At 37.5% G+C, this 16,920-nt stretch overlaps 2 protein-coding genes across 3 annotated transcripts in view; one reads left to right on the top strand and one right to left on the bottom strand.

Annotated features, from left to right (window-relative positions):
• The window catches only part of adcy2b (adenylate cyclase 2b (brain)), a 96,962-nt gene extending 85,437 nt beyond the window's left edge, over positions 1-11,525 (top strand). The window contains exons 17-25 of one of the 2 annotated variants that reach the window (XM_079829751.1): positions 581-679; positions 1,327-1,511; positions 2,995-3,094; positions 4,675-4,833; positions 5,255-5,401; positions 10,131-10,238; positions 10,418-10,532; positions 10,654-10,778; positions 10,864-11,525. In XM_079829751.1, the coding sequence (XP_079685877.1) occupies positions 581-679; positions 1,327-1,511; positions 2,995-3,094; positions 4,675-4,833; positions 5,255-5,401; positions 10,131-10,238; positions 10,418-10,532; positions 10,654-10,778; positions 10,864-11,016 (1,191 nt within the window). In that variant the 3' untranslated portion in view covers positions 11,017-11,525. The remainder of the gene's footprint in view (positions 1-580; positions 680-1,326; positions 1,512-2,994; positions 3,095-4,674; positions 4,834-5,254; positions 5,402-10,130; positions 10,239-10,417; positions 10,533-10,653; positions 10,779-10,863) is intronic. The other variant, XM_079829752.1, reaches the window with a different exon arrangement.
• Positions 11,526-11,703: 178 nt separating this feature from the next.
• On the bottom strand, positions 11,704-12,904 carry cfap90 (cilia and flagella associated protein 90; the record flags this gene model as incomplete). Its single annotated transcript, XM_079829165.1, has 3 exons — positions 11,704-11,880; positions 12,027-12,143; positions 12,788-12,904. The coding sequence occupies 3 exons, from the start codon at positions 12,902-12,904 to the stop codon at positions 11,704-11,706; spliced, it is 411 nt and encodes a 136-aa protein (XP_079685291.1).
• Positions 12,905-16,920: the final 4,016 nt, after the last annotated feature.

Below are 16,920 nucleotides of genomic sequence, written 5' to 3' on the forward strand. Positions count from 1 at the left end.
ACTAGGGCTCGGGTCCAGTATGGATCTAATGTTATTAACAGATGTTATCTGTGAGCTCAAGTGACTAGTTTTCAGTAGGAAAAGTACCCCAGGAGCAATATGACTGCATACTTGGGTTTTTCAAGTTAATATCAATTGGTTTCACACATTTAAGATCAAATGGTAAGCTGCTCAGCTGGGCTTGCCTAGCAGTGACATTCATGCATTGTGGCTTAAGTGTCCAAAACGTTTTGGGATATATATATAATAACTGAATTTAAGTATTTGTTAGTCACATACACCACAGATGCTGTAAACATTTCAGCATCTTTTCAATTAAATCCTGCACCAACTGGACAAAAATTGTATCCATAGAAGCTTTTACTCCACCAAAGTTGGCAACTGGTCATCTTCTCTACGTTTCCATCTGCTTGCAGCTCATTTGTTTTGGTTGAATTTTGCACTTGTGTAAAAAAAGTGTTATACACTTCTATGAAACATATTTGTTACAAAATGCAACAGATGTGTTTAGCTAAGAGCGGTGGTGTCTTTCTGCTGTAATGCTCTAAATTTTGTTTTTCTCCATCTGTTGGGTTTTAAGTTCTTCTTAGTCGAAGATAATATGGTAACTCCACTCAACATTTCCAACAGCAGTGTGGATGGTCCATTTTGCCAGACCTCTAAAACGTTCTACTTGCCAGTAAGTTGCAACAAATCTTATCTCATGCCTTTTACCCACAAATCTAGGAAATGTGCTTCTCAGAAACAAACGTGTGAACCAACTGAATAACCTTTTATTTACAGTCCCACATGAAAACATATTGTAAATCCTTTGCTGAGATGTGGGTTTCACATCTCGTTTCACTGAATCCTGAGTGTCATGAGAAGCCAATTTGTCTCACTCTTCCATCACTACAGTATATAATAAGTCACTTTATTCTGTGCGTGATTCTGGCCACTCTGTAATGATATTTCACAGCTGAAAAATATACTGGAAAATATAGTTATGCGCTGAGAGCTATATGTAGTGCTTATATGAAATTAGATCTCCACAGATATCAAGATGCTGGACAAAAGCATCCTTGAGCATTTGCCTAGAATGTTATATTGGTTAGGAAATAAGAATCTTGGTGTTATAGCTTTTCCTAGAATCATCCATTTTGTAATATTTCAGGTGACATGCTCTTTATAAATATAATATTTTTTTTTATGTCAAATATATAAAATAGTGTTCTACTATGCAATTCTTAGCATTTAAATATTGGAAGTTCATAGTTCTCTTTTTAGTGAGAGTGAATGACTGAATGGCCCTGATGTGAATTTAACTGGCTCTCTCTGCCCCGGCAGTATTTTATCTACAGCTGCATTCTGGGATTGATCTCATGCTCTGTGTTCCTGAGGATAAACTATGAGCTGAAGATGATTATTATGCTTGCTGCAGTGGTGGGTTATAATATCATCATTCTCCAGACACACGCCCCCATACTGGATGCATACAGCACCGACCTCTACAAAACCAAGCAACTGGACCGGTACTGGATTCCCATATACTCCTATATACAGTGAACCCAAAAAGTTGTCTCAAAAAATCTCTAGCATCATTTATTTGTAGATGCCTCTTGGTTTAATGTTTTGTTATCAAATGCAGTGACATTCAGGCATTTTTTAAGTGTCTGTTAAAAAGATACCATAGTGAAAAAAACCTATACCAAAATGTATTAAAAATTACATTCATTTCATACTAAATATACTACAAATCCATTAACATATTTACTGACATGTTTATATAAATATTATAATTAAACTTTATTTGGAGAACTTCTTTATTGCACAATGGCTATTTCTTAATATTAAAGGAACACTACACTATTTTTGAAAATAGCTCATTTTTAGATCATTGAATCTGATTAGACCGTTTGCATCTCGCTCAAAAAAAATTATCAAAGAGTTTTGATATTCCTGCTATTTAAAACTTTAAAACTCTTCTGAAGTTACATTGTGTACTAAGACCGACGGAAAATGAAAAGTTGCGATTTTCTAGGCCAAGCAAATCTAGGCGAAATGATAAGTGTCTAGAAAATCGCAACTTTTCATTTTCCTTCGGTCTTAGTACACGATGCAACCACAGAAGAGTCAAGTTTTAAATAGGAAAAATATTTAACCTCTTCGGTCATTTTTGAGCGAGATGCTAACGGTCTAATCAGATTCAATGATCTATGTATATGGATAGTATGATCACTGTATATGTCAGTCTTTAAATGCAAGATATTTAAAGTGTACCTAAAGTGTACCTTTTAGCACAATCAATTTTGAAGTATATCTTTAGTTGGACCTCAGCATTATTTCCGGATAACTAAAGTACATTAATTACAAAATTTGTTGTTCCAATTTAGCAGACTTTTGGTACATTTATTTTTCACTAGGGTAGTTCACCCAAAAATGAATTCAAAAGAAGATATTTTGAAGAATGTTGTTATAACCAGACAGACGGTAGCCATTGACTTAGGAAGAAAAATACTATGGAAGTCAATGGCTACCGTCAACTGTCCCTTTAAATGCTCATTTACTTTTAGGAGGCACTGCACATACACACAGAATGAAGGAATGAGGAATTGTGCCACGTAGATACATTTGAGAATTGTGGTGGCAATTTTTTCCAGAAGGTCTCTCAATATCCCCAGGGATTATGAGTGACAGGTGCTGCTGCTGAGATGGCAGGCATTTTGTGGATTAGTCTTTTTTGGATGACATTTAAAAAAAAAAAAAAACTATTGTATTTCTCTTGTGTTTATTCTTTCTTTCTTTTCTTTTCCTTTTCATGCCTTCATTAGGCATTTATGAATGGAGAAAAAATGAATTGGTCATATAAGCCGCTACAACTGCCCATACAACATTGGCATTATGAATCTGAATAGACCAAACAGTGTTGCTGAGAAGTCTTGTGTCCTACTCTACACACAATAGGTCATTTTGCCTCTTTTGTGTCCTCTTTGACCTCTAAATTTTATATTTCAGTTTGATCCCCCTCAAGCCGGGTGTTCTTAAAGATTTGAAGACCATGGGCTCTGTGTCATTGTTCATTTTCTTCGTCACTTTGCTTGTCCTGGCAAGGCAGGTGAGTCTCTCTCAATCTGAAATCCACAAAAATATGTGTTTTTAACGTTATCATACTTGTTCTTTTTTTTTTGAGAAGTTCTTCTAAAGAAGTTAATTTAAAGAGTTGAGTTATTTGTAATAAGATCCAATGATCCAAATATAACAAAATTTAAGACTTGTCAAACTCGCTCAAATCCGTACGCTTGCCCATTTTTCCTGCTTCTAACACATCAACTTTGGGGACAAAATGTTCACTTGCTTCCTAATATAATATATAATCATATATCAATCAATATATAATAGATAATCAGTGTTATTCACTTCACCTGATCGCCCTGTCCCAAATGGCACACTTCATGTGCACTTTCAGTCTTGTGCACTTACAATGGCCGCTGCATGCTCGTGTCCGTTAAGTCCACAAGACCGCAGGGTGTCCCATTTGTCATTTTAGGTCTCAGAAGGGTCCTCGCGAGCGCCCCCTTTGAGGTCAATATGGGCCCTCGATGCGCACTTCTGCTGAGCCCGCACTGGTGCGGGTTACGCAGCGGACTTCTTCCCGGCAGTCAAAGCGACATTACGTCGTGAAAGTGCGGACTCGGAAGAAGACCATGAAGGGTTTAGGGTGCCATTTGGGACAGGGCCTATGGTTAGGACTGTACAAGCTTTGGTGTGTTGATGGACTCGATCTACTCCATCCATCTATGTTTTGATCATCATACTGAATCTGATCCAGACATAGTCTTTGACAAAAACGCAATTTGGGGAACACTGGCGGGGAAAGAGTTAATTAATCAAGGTCATTCAATTGTAAAAAATGCCTGAATGTTAATCCAATGACAATAGATGTTAGTCTAATCTTGAAACAGTCACTCTCATCAGCCTAATTTTTCTAAAGTCATTTTATGATTAAGCTCAAAGTATTGTGGCAGTACACACGTGTTCCCAATTTCCATGGCTTCAGTTACTATCAGCCTCTGGCTTTACAATAGCATAAAGCTTCCCTTCAAAAAGCTTTTAATAAGAAAGTTTTTTTTTTTTTCATATTTCAATGAAAGTATTGTATGTTTTTCAGTCTGTATTGAAGCCTTTTCACAATCTCTGTCTGCAGGTTAGCTGTCGGTCACACTTCATTTTTTCAGTGTGTGCTTTTAATTCTGTTTCAAGGCACTGTTTATCCCTAGATAATGGGTCTGTCTGATGAACTCTGTATTTTAATTTTGTGCAGTTAGGCGAGTTCATTCAATTCAAGTAATGCGGAGTTCAGGTTGATCAGGTGATAGGTTAGTCGTGGACTGATTTTTCTCTAAAAGCAATGAAAAATAAGCAAAGCAAATATAGACTGAGTGAGAATGACTATCAGTGCATACTAAATGCCTTTCAAATTGCACTGATTCAAGACAAAAAAAATTGTGATGAATGTCTGCTGAAACACAAAGTTGCAACTTTGATAAAAGTTACCCTTTGTGCATTAAAAATCCATTTATATATAAGATGAAATGTCCTTATGTGCACATGATTATGCTTTCTTTGTCATCTTGAAAGCCTTATAAGGTGATCAGATGTGTACCATCTCTTTACCTCTGTGTCCTCTTGTAACAGAATGAATATTACTGTAGGTTAGACTTCCTCTGGAGGAACAAGTTTAAGAAGGAGTGTGAGGAGATTGAGACCATGGAGAACCTGAACCGGGTGCTTTTGGAGAACGTTCTACCTGCCCATGTGGCAGAACATTTCCTGGGTCGTAACTGGAAGAATGAGGTGAGTGGCATTCAAATGTCTTAGAAACACTATTATTATTATATTTTCAGCATTACAATTTCAGTGAAAAGTGTAATTAAAAATTTCCGACAGTATTTGAGAAAGAACTTTTCTTTCTTTTTCTTTTTTTTTTTTTTTTACAAAGTTCATATGCTTAATGTCACAACTTAGCTTTTTTTGATTAGTGACCTAGAACTAAATCAAAATATGTTTTGTTATATAGTAATAATATAGTCCTAATACTTTATTTCCAGGTTTAAATTATGTTTTTATTTATATATAATATATATGTGTATATGTTTCTTCTTATATTTCTTATTTTATATCATATAATATAATAAATCAAAAATCCTTTGGGCCTGTCTAGTTCAATAGTCATCTTCGTCACCAGATATCTTTTTGTATGCTGTATTTTTGATAGGACCTCTACCATCAGTCGTACGATCTGGTGTGTGTGATGTTCGCGTCCATCCCAGACTTCAAGGAGTTTTACACAGAATCTGACGTTAATAAGGAGGGGTTGGAGTGTCTCAGGCTCCTCAATGAGATTATAGCAGATTTTGATGAGGTACACTCACAGGCACATCCATGTTTTGATTTTAGTTTTATAGGCACTGTGCAAAGTTAATCTTAAGTTTTTGTGAATGTAAATGCCACCTGTGATAACTGATCCTTCCCTAAGCCCTGCCTTAAAAACAGTACTGACATACTGCCAGACAAACAATTGATCTTAAGTAATGTACACCTACTTCTATTTGGATAGATTTCTGGTTCTGTTGAATTATTTTGAAGGCTGCAGATACACTGTCATGAAACTCTAGAGGGCGCAGGTTGAACTGTCTTTTCAATGCAATCTGCTAGTTATTACATCATTTATTACATGATGCAAGCTGATTGCCTCTGCTGGTTCTGCAGAGTTTGCTTTAAGCTGGTGCTGCAGCGCGTTATCAGAGTTCCTCTGAAACTTTCCACCTCCCCCAGGTTCCACCTGCCTAATTTCTGGTACAGGATTTTTGTGTGCCTATTCATACAGCCGCAGCATATCTTAAATGTTTACAGCTGTGTGTCTGTGTATTTGTTGGCAATATCAAGTCCATTCTTGCTCAGCAGCAGCAGTAGCATATCTACATTCCTTCAAATAAAGGTTCCAAAAAAGGTGTTTTCACAGCAATGTTATAGAAAAAAAGTCTCAGGTTATGTATGTAACCTAGTTCCTTGAAAGCGGAAAAAGGGGCTGCATTATAGCATTGACACTATGGGAACGCTTCCGTGAGAGCCGATATCTGAAGCACATGTCTAAACGTGGCATCACATCACAACAGAGTCCATAAATAGACTGCAGAAATGCTCATCAGCAGATTCAATTTGTCTAAAGAAGATGCACAGGTGTAGCAGGTGCGTGGCAACACGACACAACATCTTGTTCTCCTTACAGGGTAATGGGTTACATACATATTCTGAGACATTCCATTTCGAGTGGAACTCAACAGTAGCCATGTTTACATGTGCACTTTTTTGTCATTCCGATTGAAAGATTCAGTGGACTGTTTACATGATACGTTATCTAAACCGATTTGGTGTTTACATGTGCTGATGCTTTCAGTCTGAATCATTTTGTGACAAGCGCACATGTTCGTGGATCAATAGTGTTGGTCATTTTTATATAAATTTTTTTTATTTTTTTCTGTGGGCGGACATGCAGTAGTTTAACCTAATTTATGTCCTATACAATGGCTATTTCCACAGCTGTGAATGATGAATGCGGACTCAAAATGAATTCAATTAATTTATTTTGAAAAACACAAAATAAACAATAAAATGCACCCAAATGATTAATAAAAACAGGATATACGGTGAAACATGAATGAAAGCATTCAAGACATGCTCAGCATCATTACTAGAAGATACATGCTAAACGCATAGATATTTTAGATGATTAAGGAAACATACCATAATCACAGAGGTATAAATATTAACAAAAGTAATTAAAGTAGATTGTGGGTAATGTTACCCATTTGAAGCAGTTGTTGAACTTGATTTAATATATAACTTACGAGAAACAGAGAGAAATGTCGACACGTCCTCTCCAGCAGCTTGAATGTTCCCCGTTGCCATGGCAACTCTCAACAGCCACCAGGACTTGTACAGTTTTATAAAAGCTATTTATTATTTGTTGTAAAGTGTAAGAATCACCTCATAAATATAAATTCTTCTGTCAGGCGCAGTTGAAGCCAAGGACAAACGCTGTCAAGATCAGATGGTGTAACCAGGCAATGTCTGTATCATTATGTTCATAACTTGTTACGAAATAAAACACCTCAGCGTGTGAGCGCGTCGCACACTCTTCCGTGGTGGAGGTGCGCTGTATATCACGTCATAGAAAGACGTACACTCAAAGTAATCGAATCAGGTAATTTACATGGTGGAATTTTTCGTTTGATCGGTTCATGAAAAGGTTTATCCCACCCCTATTAAACCGATTACAATTTAATTCGGATCTGACTTTTAAGCCGATTGGAGTGCTCCATGTAAACACACCTACTGTGTATAGGCACAGATGCTTGTTGAGTGCAGACTGGACTTTGATCAACCCTGAAGGACACAGGATCCTGGGGTTGAATCCGTGTCCAAATTATTGAACCTGATGAATGTGTGCGGAGAGGTCTGCTGCAGCACAAACATCCTGTAAAGGTCCACCCCTTGCAATAGTTCAGGAAACTCCTAGTGGCAAAGCCAGGTCACCTGGTGCAAAGTCTAAGCGAAAGGATGCTACTGGAAGGGCTTGGAGGTCTCCTACTCTCTTTATTGGTGTTATTGCCTATAACAGAGCTACTTTTAAATTCAATATTTTCTCTGAGGCTGACTCCAAAGACTTGAATGGGGCTTCTGTTAAGGCTCCTGGGACCTGTCCTAGGAGCCTTGACAGAAGCCCCATTCAAGTCTTTGGAGTCAGCCTCAGAGAAAATATTGAATTTAAAAGTGGAACTCGCTACTGGCAGATAGGCCTGAGCCGTCTGGCACAGCTCAAGAACCGAGACACCAAGGGGTCCCGAAATAGTGGCTGCATATACCTTTAAAGTAGATTGGGCCAGCACCACTGAGAGACTCCAGCACTGGACCAACTGGGCAGTTGACTGGGTTCACCTCATACTCGCTACACAATGTTAAAAACATTTGCCATTTCAGGGCACAACTACCTTGTAGAAGGAGCTCTAACTTTGAGGTTTGTCTCCGTGACTTCGGCCGAAAGAACCAGAATCAATGAGCTGGTACCCCTCAGGGGCCAAAGCTTCCAGATCTCTGGCTGGGGATGGAATATCATCCCCTTCACTTGAGTTAGATGATCATGCCCCTAAACCCAGGCCTCTGTTGAGGAACCCTGGTTTCTTCCAGAGTTGTAGACTACTAAGGTTGTAGCAGTCTTCCTCTGAGTCTGCACTTTCGTTATGTGATGCAGCTTTGACTGCCAGGTAAAGTCCTCTGCGTAGCTCGCAAACTTTTGGGCTCAGTTGAAGTGTGCATCGAGGGCGCATAACGGCCGCAAAGGGGTGCGCTCGCAGGCACCCTTCTGAAACCTAAAATGATAAATGTACACCCTACGGTCTCGTGGACTTAACGGACACGCACACGTGGCAGCCATTGTAAGTCCACAAGTGCACCGAAAGTGCATAGAAGTGTGCCATTTGGGATCCAACCATAGCCCACTGTGCATGACCCTTACGAACCTGGAGGGATGATTCAGAGGATGAAAACCAGAACTGAAACTGTCTCATGTTGAGGAGATCCAAGGGGATCATGAGACCTAAAGGCATCTGAATTTCTCAAACAGAAAGCACCTGACCTAGCCTGATGTCTTTCAAAGTATTCAGGATTGAAATCACACATGCAGGAGACCATGTGCCTGCATCATGGTTTAATCCCACACTATCCCTAGAAAGGTGGTTTTTTGATTAGGAGAAAGATTGCCTTTCTTGGGGTTTTAGTCCCAGACACTTGATATGAGCATGCCAACATCTTGATGCTGTGCTGCTAACTCATCCACCTGAGCTAGAATGTGCCAGTCGTCTGTGTAGTTCAGTACACGGATGCCCTGGAATCACAGAGGAGTGAGAGCAGCATTCATGCACTTGGTGAATGTGCATAGGGACAAGGCTAGTCCGAAAGGACACACTCCATATTGGTAAACTTCATACCTGAAAGCAAACCTGAGAAACATCCTGTGTTCTGTTAGAATCTTGTAAAAAGTAGGCGTCCTTTAGATCTATCATCAAACCATTCCTAGAATTGGATTTGTGACACTATGAGTTTGAGAGTAAGGATCTTGAACCTGTATGTGTATGAGTACGGTTCATGCCTCTCAGATCTAAAATTGGATGCAGCACCCTGTCCTTTTTGAGTACAATAAAGTACTGACTGTAGAAGCCTGCCTCTCTCTTTGGGATGGGTGCATCGGCAAGAAGCAGAGAAAATTATTTTCCTTGGAAACAAGGATGGACGGAAAGCAAACTGAATTCTGTAGCCTTTTGTTAAAGTATTCAAGACCCACTGAGAGACGTTGGGCAGAAGATGCCACACTGATGTAAAGTCTGACAGAGGAATCATTTTTTTCAATAGTTTCGTTCTGTTTGTGAACCGGCAGGGACAGCTCAAACTAACCGAAGGAAGTGTGAAGATGGGGCGAATTGCCCATTGAGCGCCTCCACCTCCAATGGTGGTGGGATACGTGCAGATGTCTCCTGAGAGCCCCGAAGAAAGTCTTGCACAAAATGTAATAGTGTAACTCCCCTGACTCCCCTCCCTTCCGGTCCCTTTTTGGAATGGAGCTTACGTACTGTAAATCAGCCCCCTTCAGCCAATCAGATTGGCACGTTTAGACACATGCTTCAGACACCGACATGTGGAAGTGTTTCCGTAGCATAAATGCCGTGACACAGTGTCAAGTTCACCTCAAAAGGGAACCATTTTAGGTTCCCCAAATAATCTTTCTGTGAACAGTTCTTAAAAGAATATTTTTTTCTTAGTGTGAAGAACATTTAAATAATCTAAACCTTTTTCCACTACAAAGAACATTTTATGCAATAGAAAGGCTCTGGATGTTAATAGTTTTCAAGTGAACCATCGATGCCAATAACCTTTAAGAGTGTAGTTCGCCAGTACCAAATGTTTTAACATCGTCATATCCATTAATTTGCTAAAACTATTCCAAGAGATGTCATGAATGAAATGTATATTTCTCTTCTCCAATTAATTTCCCCCAAAACTTTGACTCTAAACCTAATGAATTTTTTTCCCAACAGTTGCTGTCAAAACCCAAATTTAGTGGAGTGGAAAAGATCAAAACTATTGGCAGCACATACATGGCTGCTACGGGGCTGAATGTGACGCCTGGACCAGAGTACACACAGGTAAAATTTTGAGCTCTTGCATTTGTTTCTAAACTAAACTTTTTGTAAAGATTACACTGGATTGATTGTGCTGCTAAAAAGCTTGATTTGTGCTTGAGGTCTGTCGCTTGAGAGCCTTAGGGTGGTCAATACTGGATTTTAAACAAGCGCAATGATACTTTCCTGTTTTTATTCTGAAGGAACATGACCGGCAGTACATGCACATTGGAACAATGGTGGAGTTTGCATTTGCTTTGGTGGGGAAGCTTGATGTCATCAACAAACATTCCTTTAATGATTTCAAACTGCGAGTGGGTAAGCAGGGCCTATCAGCACTTTCACACCACAACAACGTTTTCAGAGAGTCTCATAATGTGGTACAGACTTTATCACGCATTCAGGGCGTTTCAAATGTTTCCGGCCTCTCTCTCTTAAGGAATAAACCACGGTCCAGTAATTGCAGGAGTAATCGGAGCACAGAAACCACAGTATGATATCTGGGGGAACACTGTAAATGTAGCTAGTAGGATGGAAAGCACAGGGGTGCTTGGAAAAATACAGGTAGATTCTTGTTCTGTCATTTGCATGTCTGTTGAATTATTAATGGTTTTTCAGTGGATCACATCTAGCGTGCTTCTTTCCTCAGGTTACTGAGGAGACAAGTCGGATCTTACAGACGTTGGGTTATATGTGTTCCTGTCGTGGGATCATCAACGTCAAGGGCAAGGGGGATCTCAAAACCTTCTTTGTTCACACTGAGATGACACGATCTTTATCACAAGGGAATGTAATGCCTTGAACCTGATTAAAAACATGTACATTGTAATATAACATTGGCCTGTTATAGTGGAGCTCTACAGTATTCTGTTTGCACCACATATACTAGATTATTTGCATTGCTTTATAAGTAATGGATGGCTCAGAGGCTCTGTGTAACCGAGACTTGTAATTGTGTGTTGCTCAATCCATAATTTAAAGCAGCGGAAGTTTTTGTAAAATAAAGACAATTAACAAAGGTGGCCATGTTTTGATGCTATCATTTTGTTATCCATTAAAATTTATATACAACGTCAAAGTGTCTGTCTATGAATTTGTGATAGGTTTCATGGGAAACGTGTTAAAACCACATACAAATAAATGAACAGAAACAAGTAAGAGAAAAAAAAGACTGAAATTTTTGCATAATGAAAATTAAGCATTTTAGGACAATTACTATATTTTTCACTGTGACTTTTTTCATTATAATTACTGTAAACATTACTATAATGTGATGTGTAAAAAGTGATATTATATTAATAATACAAGGCTTCATTCATTGTTCTAATGAAAAAACAGTTACCATAAACATGGTTTTATTGTAATTTAATTATATTAATACAATAAGTTTTTTTTTTCTTATTTTGTATTATTTTGATTTCAAGCATGACAAGCATTTTGTTGACAATTTTTTAATTCTGAGAGATATGACCATATGTAAGAGATACATTTAGACGGGTGTCACAGATCCATAGCCTTCCTCCACAGTCCAGGTGATTCCATTCTTGACGTAGAAATCAGAACGAATGTGAGCAACACGAGCAAAGCTCCTCCCTGAGTCGTACTGCAATGGAGAATATTGGCCATACACTGATGAGGACAGAACAGGTGTTGGTCTAGATGATTCCTAAGATGGGAGGTTGAGATGAAACGTATGGGATCAACTCTAGAATGGCTTCCTCTAGTGTGCGTTGTTTAAAAAAAGAACAACACACAATGCATGAACTGCTGAGCCGACATAGATGGATCATTAGAGAGTTAAGGAGAACGCACCTCACTGAAGATGTCCAGGCCACGGGATTTGGCGTGCTCTCTGTCATCTCGGTGGAGTTTGTTATCATAGCCCTCAGTGCTCTGATGTAAACAGTCATATAGAGACCTTTCTGGGGCCTGTAGCATGAGGAAATTGATCAGATTTTGAAAATATGTACCTAAATGAAGAGAATCAACTTGGTACAATAAAATCAGAGGGTAAAACCATGGTACTTTGATGAACCCAAAAGCTATTTAGACATCTGAGATGCACTTAAACATTTATGAATGTCATTGCATTAGATCAGGGGTTTTCTGAAGAAAAACCGAAAAACTTAATAATGTAACATAATAGAAAAAATATTTAACAAATACTATTTTATGCATTTTTTTATTTATTAAGTTTCACAGTATAAATTTGGTTTATGCAAGTTACATGAAAATATATAACTGCCTTCTAAATTTTAGGGGGCTCTCACACCAGGATGATCATTGATCATATTTGGGGCTTCATTGCATCTAAAAGATTGAAAGCCTCTGCATTAGATGGCAAAACCTAAAGCCATTTAAAAAATGATCTAAATAAAAAATACGTTATAAGTGAAACAATAGTAACCAGATATATTATTTTTAGCCCGATAAATGCTACCAAAATATTTATTGTACATCAAATCCAGCATCATTTGTTTGAAAATGCCATGGCTTGATATTCTGTATTAATGCAACGACATCCAAATGTCGTAGTAGTTGCTTTAAAAAAAAAAAAGAGCAATGCATCTTACCTTGGGGGTACAGTTAAAATAACGCATTTCTTTGGGCTCTGTCCTTCGGGGAGGTATAAAGCTGAATACAGACAGAGTGGAAAGTGGTCTCGACTTCGCTTCGGATAAAACGTCCATTACAACAGTCGCACTTTTATCGCTGAAGAGCTGAGGTAAAATTTCTACAGAGTGACAACTCGGCGTCTGTGGTTGCTAGGAAACCTCGGGGAAACTTAAGTTGTTTATATCCTAGGAACTTGGAAGATATAAATAAATGGTGCTTGTAACTCGAAAAAACGACAAAGAAAGCTATTGACAAATGGACAAGGAAACGGAATTGGCCATTTTCAAAACATTTTAAAATGTGCATCTAAAACGTTTGTATTAATTTATTATTTTATGTAACTACCTTTAAAAATACAAAAAAATGTATTCAATTTTAAATGTGTCTGTTAGTTTGTTCAATTTAAAATATATATTTATTAATTTCCATTTTATGTTTGATAATTATTATGTTTGAAAAAATTTTCTTTTTTTGCTTCTTTTTCTTTTTAAAGGGATAGTTCACCTAAAAATTTAAATTCTGTCATCATTTACTCACCCTCAAGTTGTTCCAAACCTGTATTCATTTCTTGCTTCTGCTGAACACAAAAGAAGAAATGGGTAACCTGTAAACAAACGTGTAATGATTGACTTCCAAAATCGTCTTTTGTGTTCAGCAGGAGAAAGAAATTCACGCAGGTTTGGAAAAACTTGAGGGTGAGTAAATTATTTTTTACATTTTTAGGTGAACTATCCCTTTAAATGTCACTAGTCCATAGACACGCCCCTTCTAACTGCACATCTCATCTGAATTCCGAGTTATTTTTTGTAAATATGACTTCTCTTATTATATTGTTCTCTTAAAGATGTCATCCTTAAATATGTCATATATTATTGTAAAAAAGATGTCGTCCAGTTATTTGTGTGTTTGTAGGCAAACATATAGGCCTACAGCATGTACAAATGTGTGGTACATCTACCAGGAGGCCTAAATTAGTTTGAGCTTAAATTATCTATTTTTCTTTTTTTTATCATTATCCTTTGTCATTGGATAATAGTGTTCAGTGAAAGGTTTTTATATTTTTTAATGGACACAGGAATTAATTTAGATTGGTAGAGTAAAATATTGTTTTTATTGTGAATTGAAAGATTAAGGGAGACCCTTGAGGTAAGATGTTTTAAAGGGATAGTTCACCCAAAAATGAAAATTCTGTCATTAATTACTCGCCCTCATGTCATTCCAAACCCGTAAGATCTTTGTTCATCTTCGGAACACGAATTAAGATTATTTTAATTGAGATATTTAAGATATTTATTTAACACTTCCAATGTCCAGAAAGGTATTTAAAACATCATTGAAATAGTCCATGTGACTCCAGTGGTTTAACCTTAATTCTATGAAGCGACGAGAATACTTTTTGTGCGCAAAAAAACAAACAAAAATAATGACTTTATTCAAGAATTTCGTCTAGTCTGTGCCAGTCTCCTACGCAGTTTCCGTTGTAAATAGTGCAGCGCTATCGATATATGGCAGCCGATGCCGTTCACGTGTGCACCACGACGCATGTGCGCGAGCTGCAACGTAAACAGCTTAGGAGACTGGCACAGGTCAGAACGAAATTCTTGAATAAAGTCATTATTTTTGTTTGTTTTTGCAGTATTCTCGTCGCTTCATTAAATTAAGCTTGAACCACCGCAACACACCAACAATCCGCCTGAATACACCTCGTTTTCAGACCAGCATGCCCATGGGTGAATAAATGGGCGCAAGTGCATTGGCTATTTAAACAATCTGGCGCTGGATGTGAAAATTATGACTGCACTGGACTGAAATTTGCAAAACACACGTGCCTGCCGTCGCATTGCGCAGGGTGTATGATAGTGTGTTAGTAGTGGGGATTTTTCAGTGGCTTCATTGCAGGTAATCACATGCGCTCTCTCTCTCTCTCTCTCTCTCTCTCTCTCTCTCTCTCTCTCTCTCTCTCTCTCTCTCTCTCTCTCTCTCTCTCTCTCTCATAATAGGCTACTCTACTCTTTAATACACAAATTACTTTATTGAAGCAGCCCAAGCTGTCATTGCTACTAGTTCTGATACGTTACAATAGAGATTGAAGAACAGACTATCACAACTTCCGTTTAATATCGTTCTTTTAAAGCAGTTGAGAAAACTGATGCAGAATTCACTTCTTCCTTCACCAAAAAAGACATTTGACGTTCTGAACTTCACAATGGAATATCAATCATTTTAATCAATCACTTGGTATTGTGGACCAGTCAATGATGAAGCAGACTGGCAGATCATCACATACAAACCATCGTTCATTCTAATTGAAACCACTTCACTTAATTTGCATTTATTTCTCCACCCACAAGTCAATCAATAGCTCACTGTCACTGTTTCTGCTTCTCTCTGCTTTTCAGCTATTAGACTATGAAACAGTTAACAGTTAAAGCAAAATTCCCCATTAAAAGTACCATTTAATATAAAACATTTTGTCTTATAACAAAACAAAGTAACAAAAACCAGGGGTATTCAAACTGACCCCCAGGGGGCCACAATAGGGAGCACTAAGGGGTCCGTAGAAAAGTTCAGAGAAAAACAGTATTAATAATAATAATTCATTAAAACACATTTTATTCAAATGAAAAGTGAATAAATAAACAAATCTATATAAATACATAATAAATACATCTTCCAGTACTAGTAGTAATTAATAACAAATAATGTAATGTAAAATAAACAATGGTTTTGCAACGTCCCACAGTGCAAACCCTTATAGAACTTGTTGAAATTTTGCATCTTGTTAAAAACTTTTACTGGTGGTGACATTAGCATTAATATTCAAGATCATATGTCTAGCTCAATGACAGCCCAGTCACGTATTTCTTCTTGAACCATGGTGCAAAGTTCTTCAGAGACTTTGTGATCTATTTCGAGACTGAAACACAGACAGTGCATTGTTGGGAGAAGGCTTGCTGCACAGAAAGGATCCCCAGAGCCACTGGGAACTGACTGTTGTTTTATCTGGTCCTGGAACTGAGGGACCCCATGTGGAGAGACGTGCAAAGACACAGCATCCCTGTATAGACAGAAAGGCACAGGGGCTGTGCACATGCAGGACCAGACATTCTGAACCAGTGATGAATGTACTCATTGCAATGACTGTAATGTAATGTGAATGTGATGTGTATGATTTTCATTTGACCATCACAGTCATTCTGATGGAGACGGCTTGCCTTTTTAAAATACATTAAATATAATCGCTTTAACTGCAAATAGAAGCTCTTTTTTAATCTTAACATAAAAAGCTTAAATTAACGATAGTAGGCCTAACAGGTGGAACCAAGCATTTTTAGAGTGTATGCAACAAAATGTGAACATATAATATTTATTAATGGAATTACATTAGAAGTATTTTTTCACACAATTATCTCAACATTTCTGATACATACTTGGTATCTTGATATCTAAAATATTGCGTTGTGTAACCACTCCATCTACTGGACAAACTTAGATTCGTAGACATGCAGAAAATCCAATGTGGCAAAATAAAAGTCCCACATAATAAGTCTCGTTCTCTTAAATTGAATGATTGTATTAATGTATGTATTCTAATTATATCATATTGTTTAAAATAAAATGATAAAACTCATAATAATAGCTTAACCCATCAAAATGGGGACAGTTTTCATTATCGTTGTCCTATCATGAAATAAGTATGCATGACCTGTAGGGAGCGCTCTTGGAGTACAATCGTGGCATTTTTAAACACCTGTTCATCATTTAACACGTAAAATAATAAATATGTATCACGAACACAGAGCCTTCAGAAATTAATGTTTTATATGATAGTATAATAATACATGTTATTGTTCAGGGAGAGCCGCCATTTGTTGTCAATCAGTTGGTGTATGTGTGCCTTTGTAAAATCATACCATGGTAACCATGGTTTACGCCCAATAATAATTAATTAATACGATTATTACTACTCTAAAACAAAAATATAGCAATCTTTTATCATCTTCAAACATTATTAGAAGTTTAAAGAATCCACCTGTACTTTTGTTAAATATCTAAGACGTGACAGCGTTGTTGTAGTAATGTAGTAACT

This window comes from Gobio gobio, assembly GCF_949357685.1.
Source record: "Gobio gobio genome assembly, chromosome: 11".
Lineage (NCBI taxonomy): Eukaryota > Metazoa > Chordata > Actinopteri > Cypriniformes > Gobionidae > Gobio > Gobio gobio.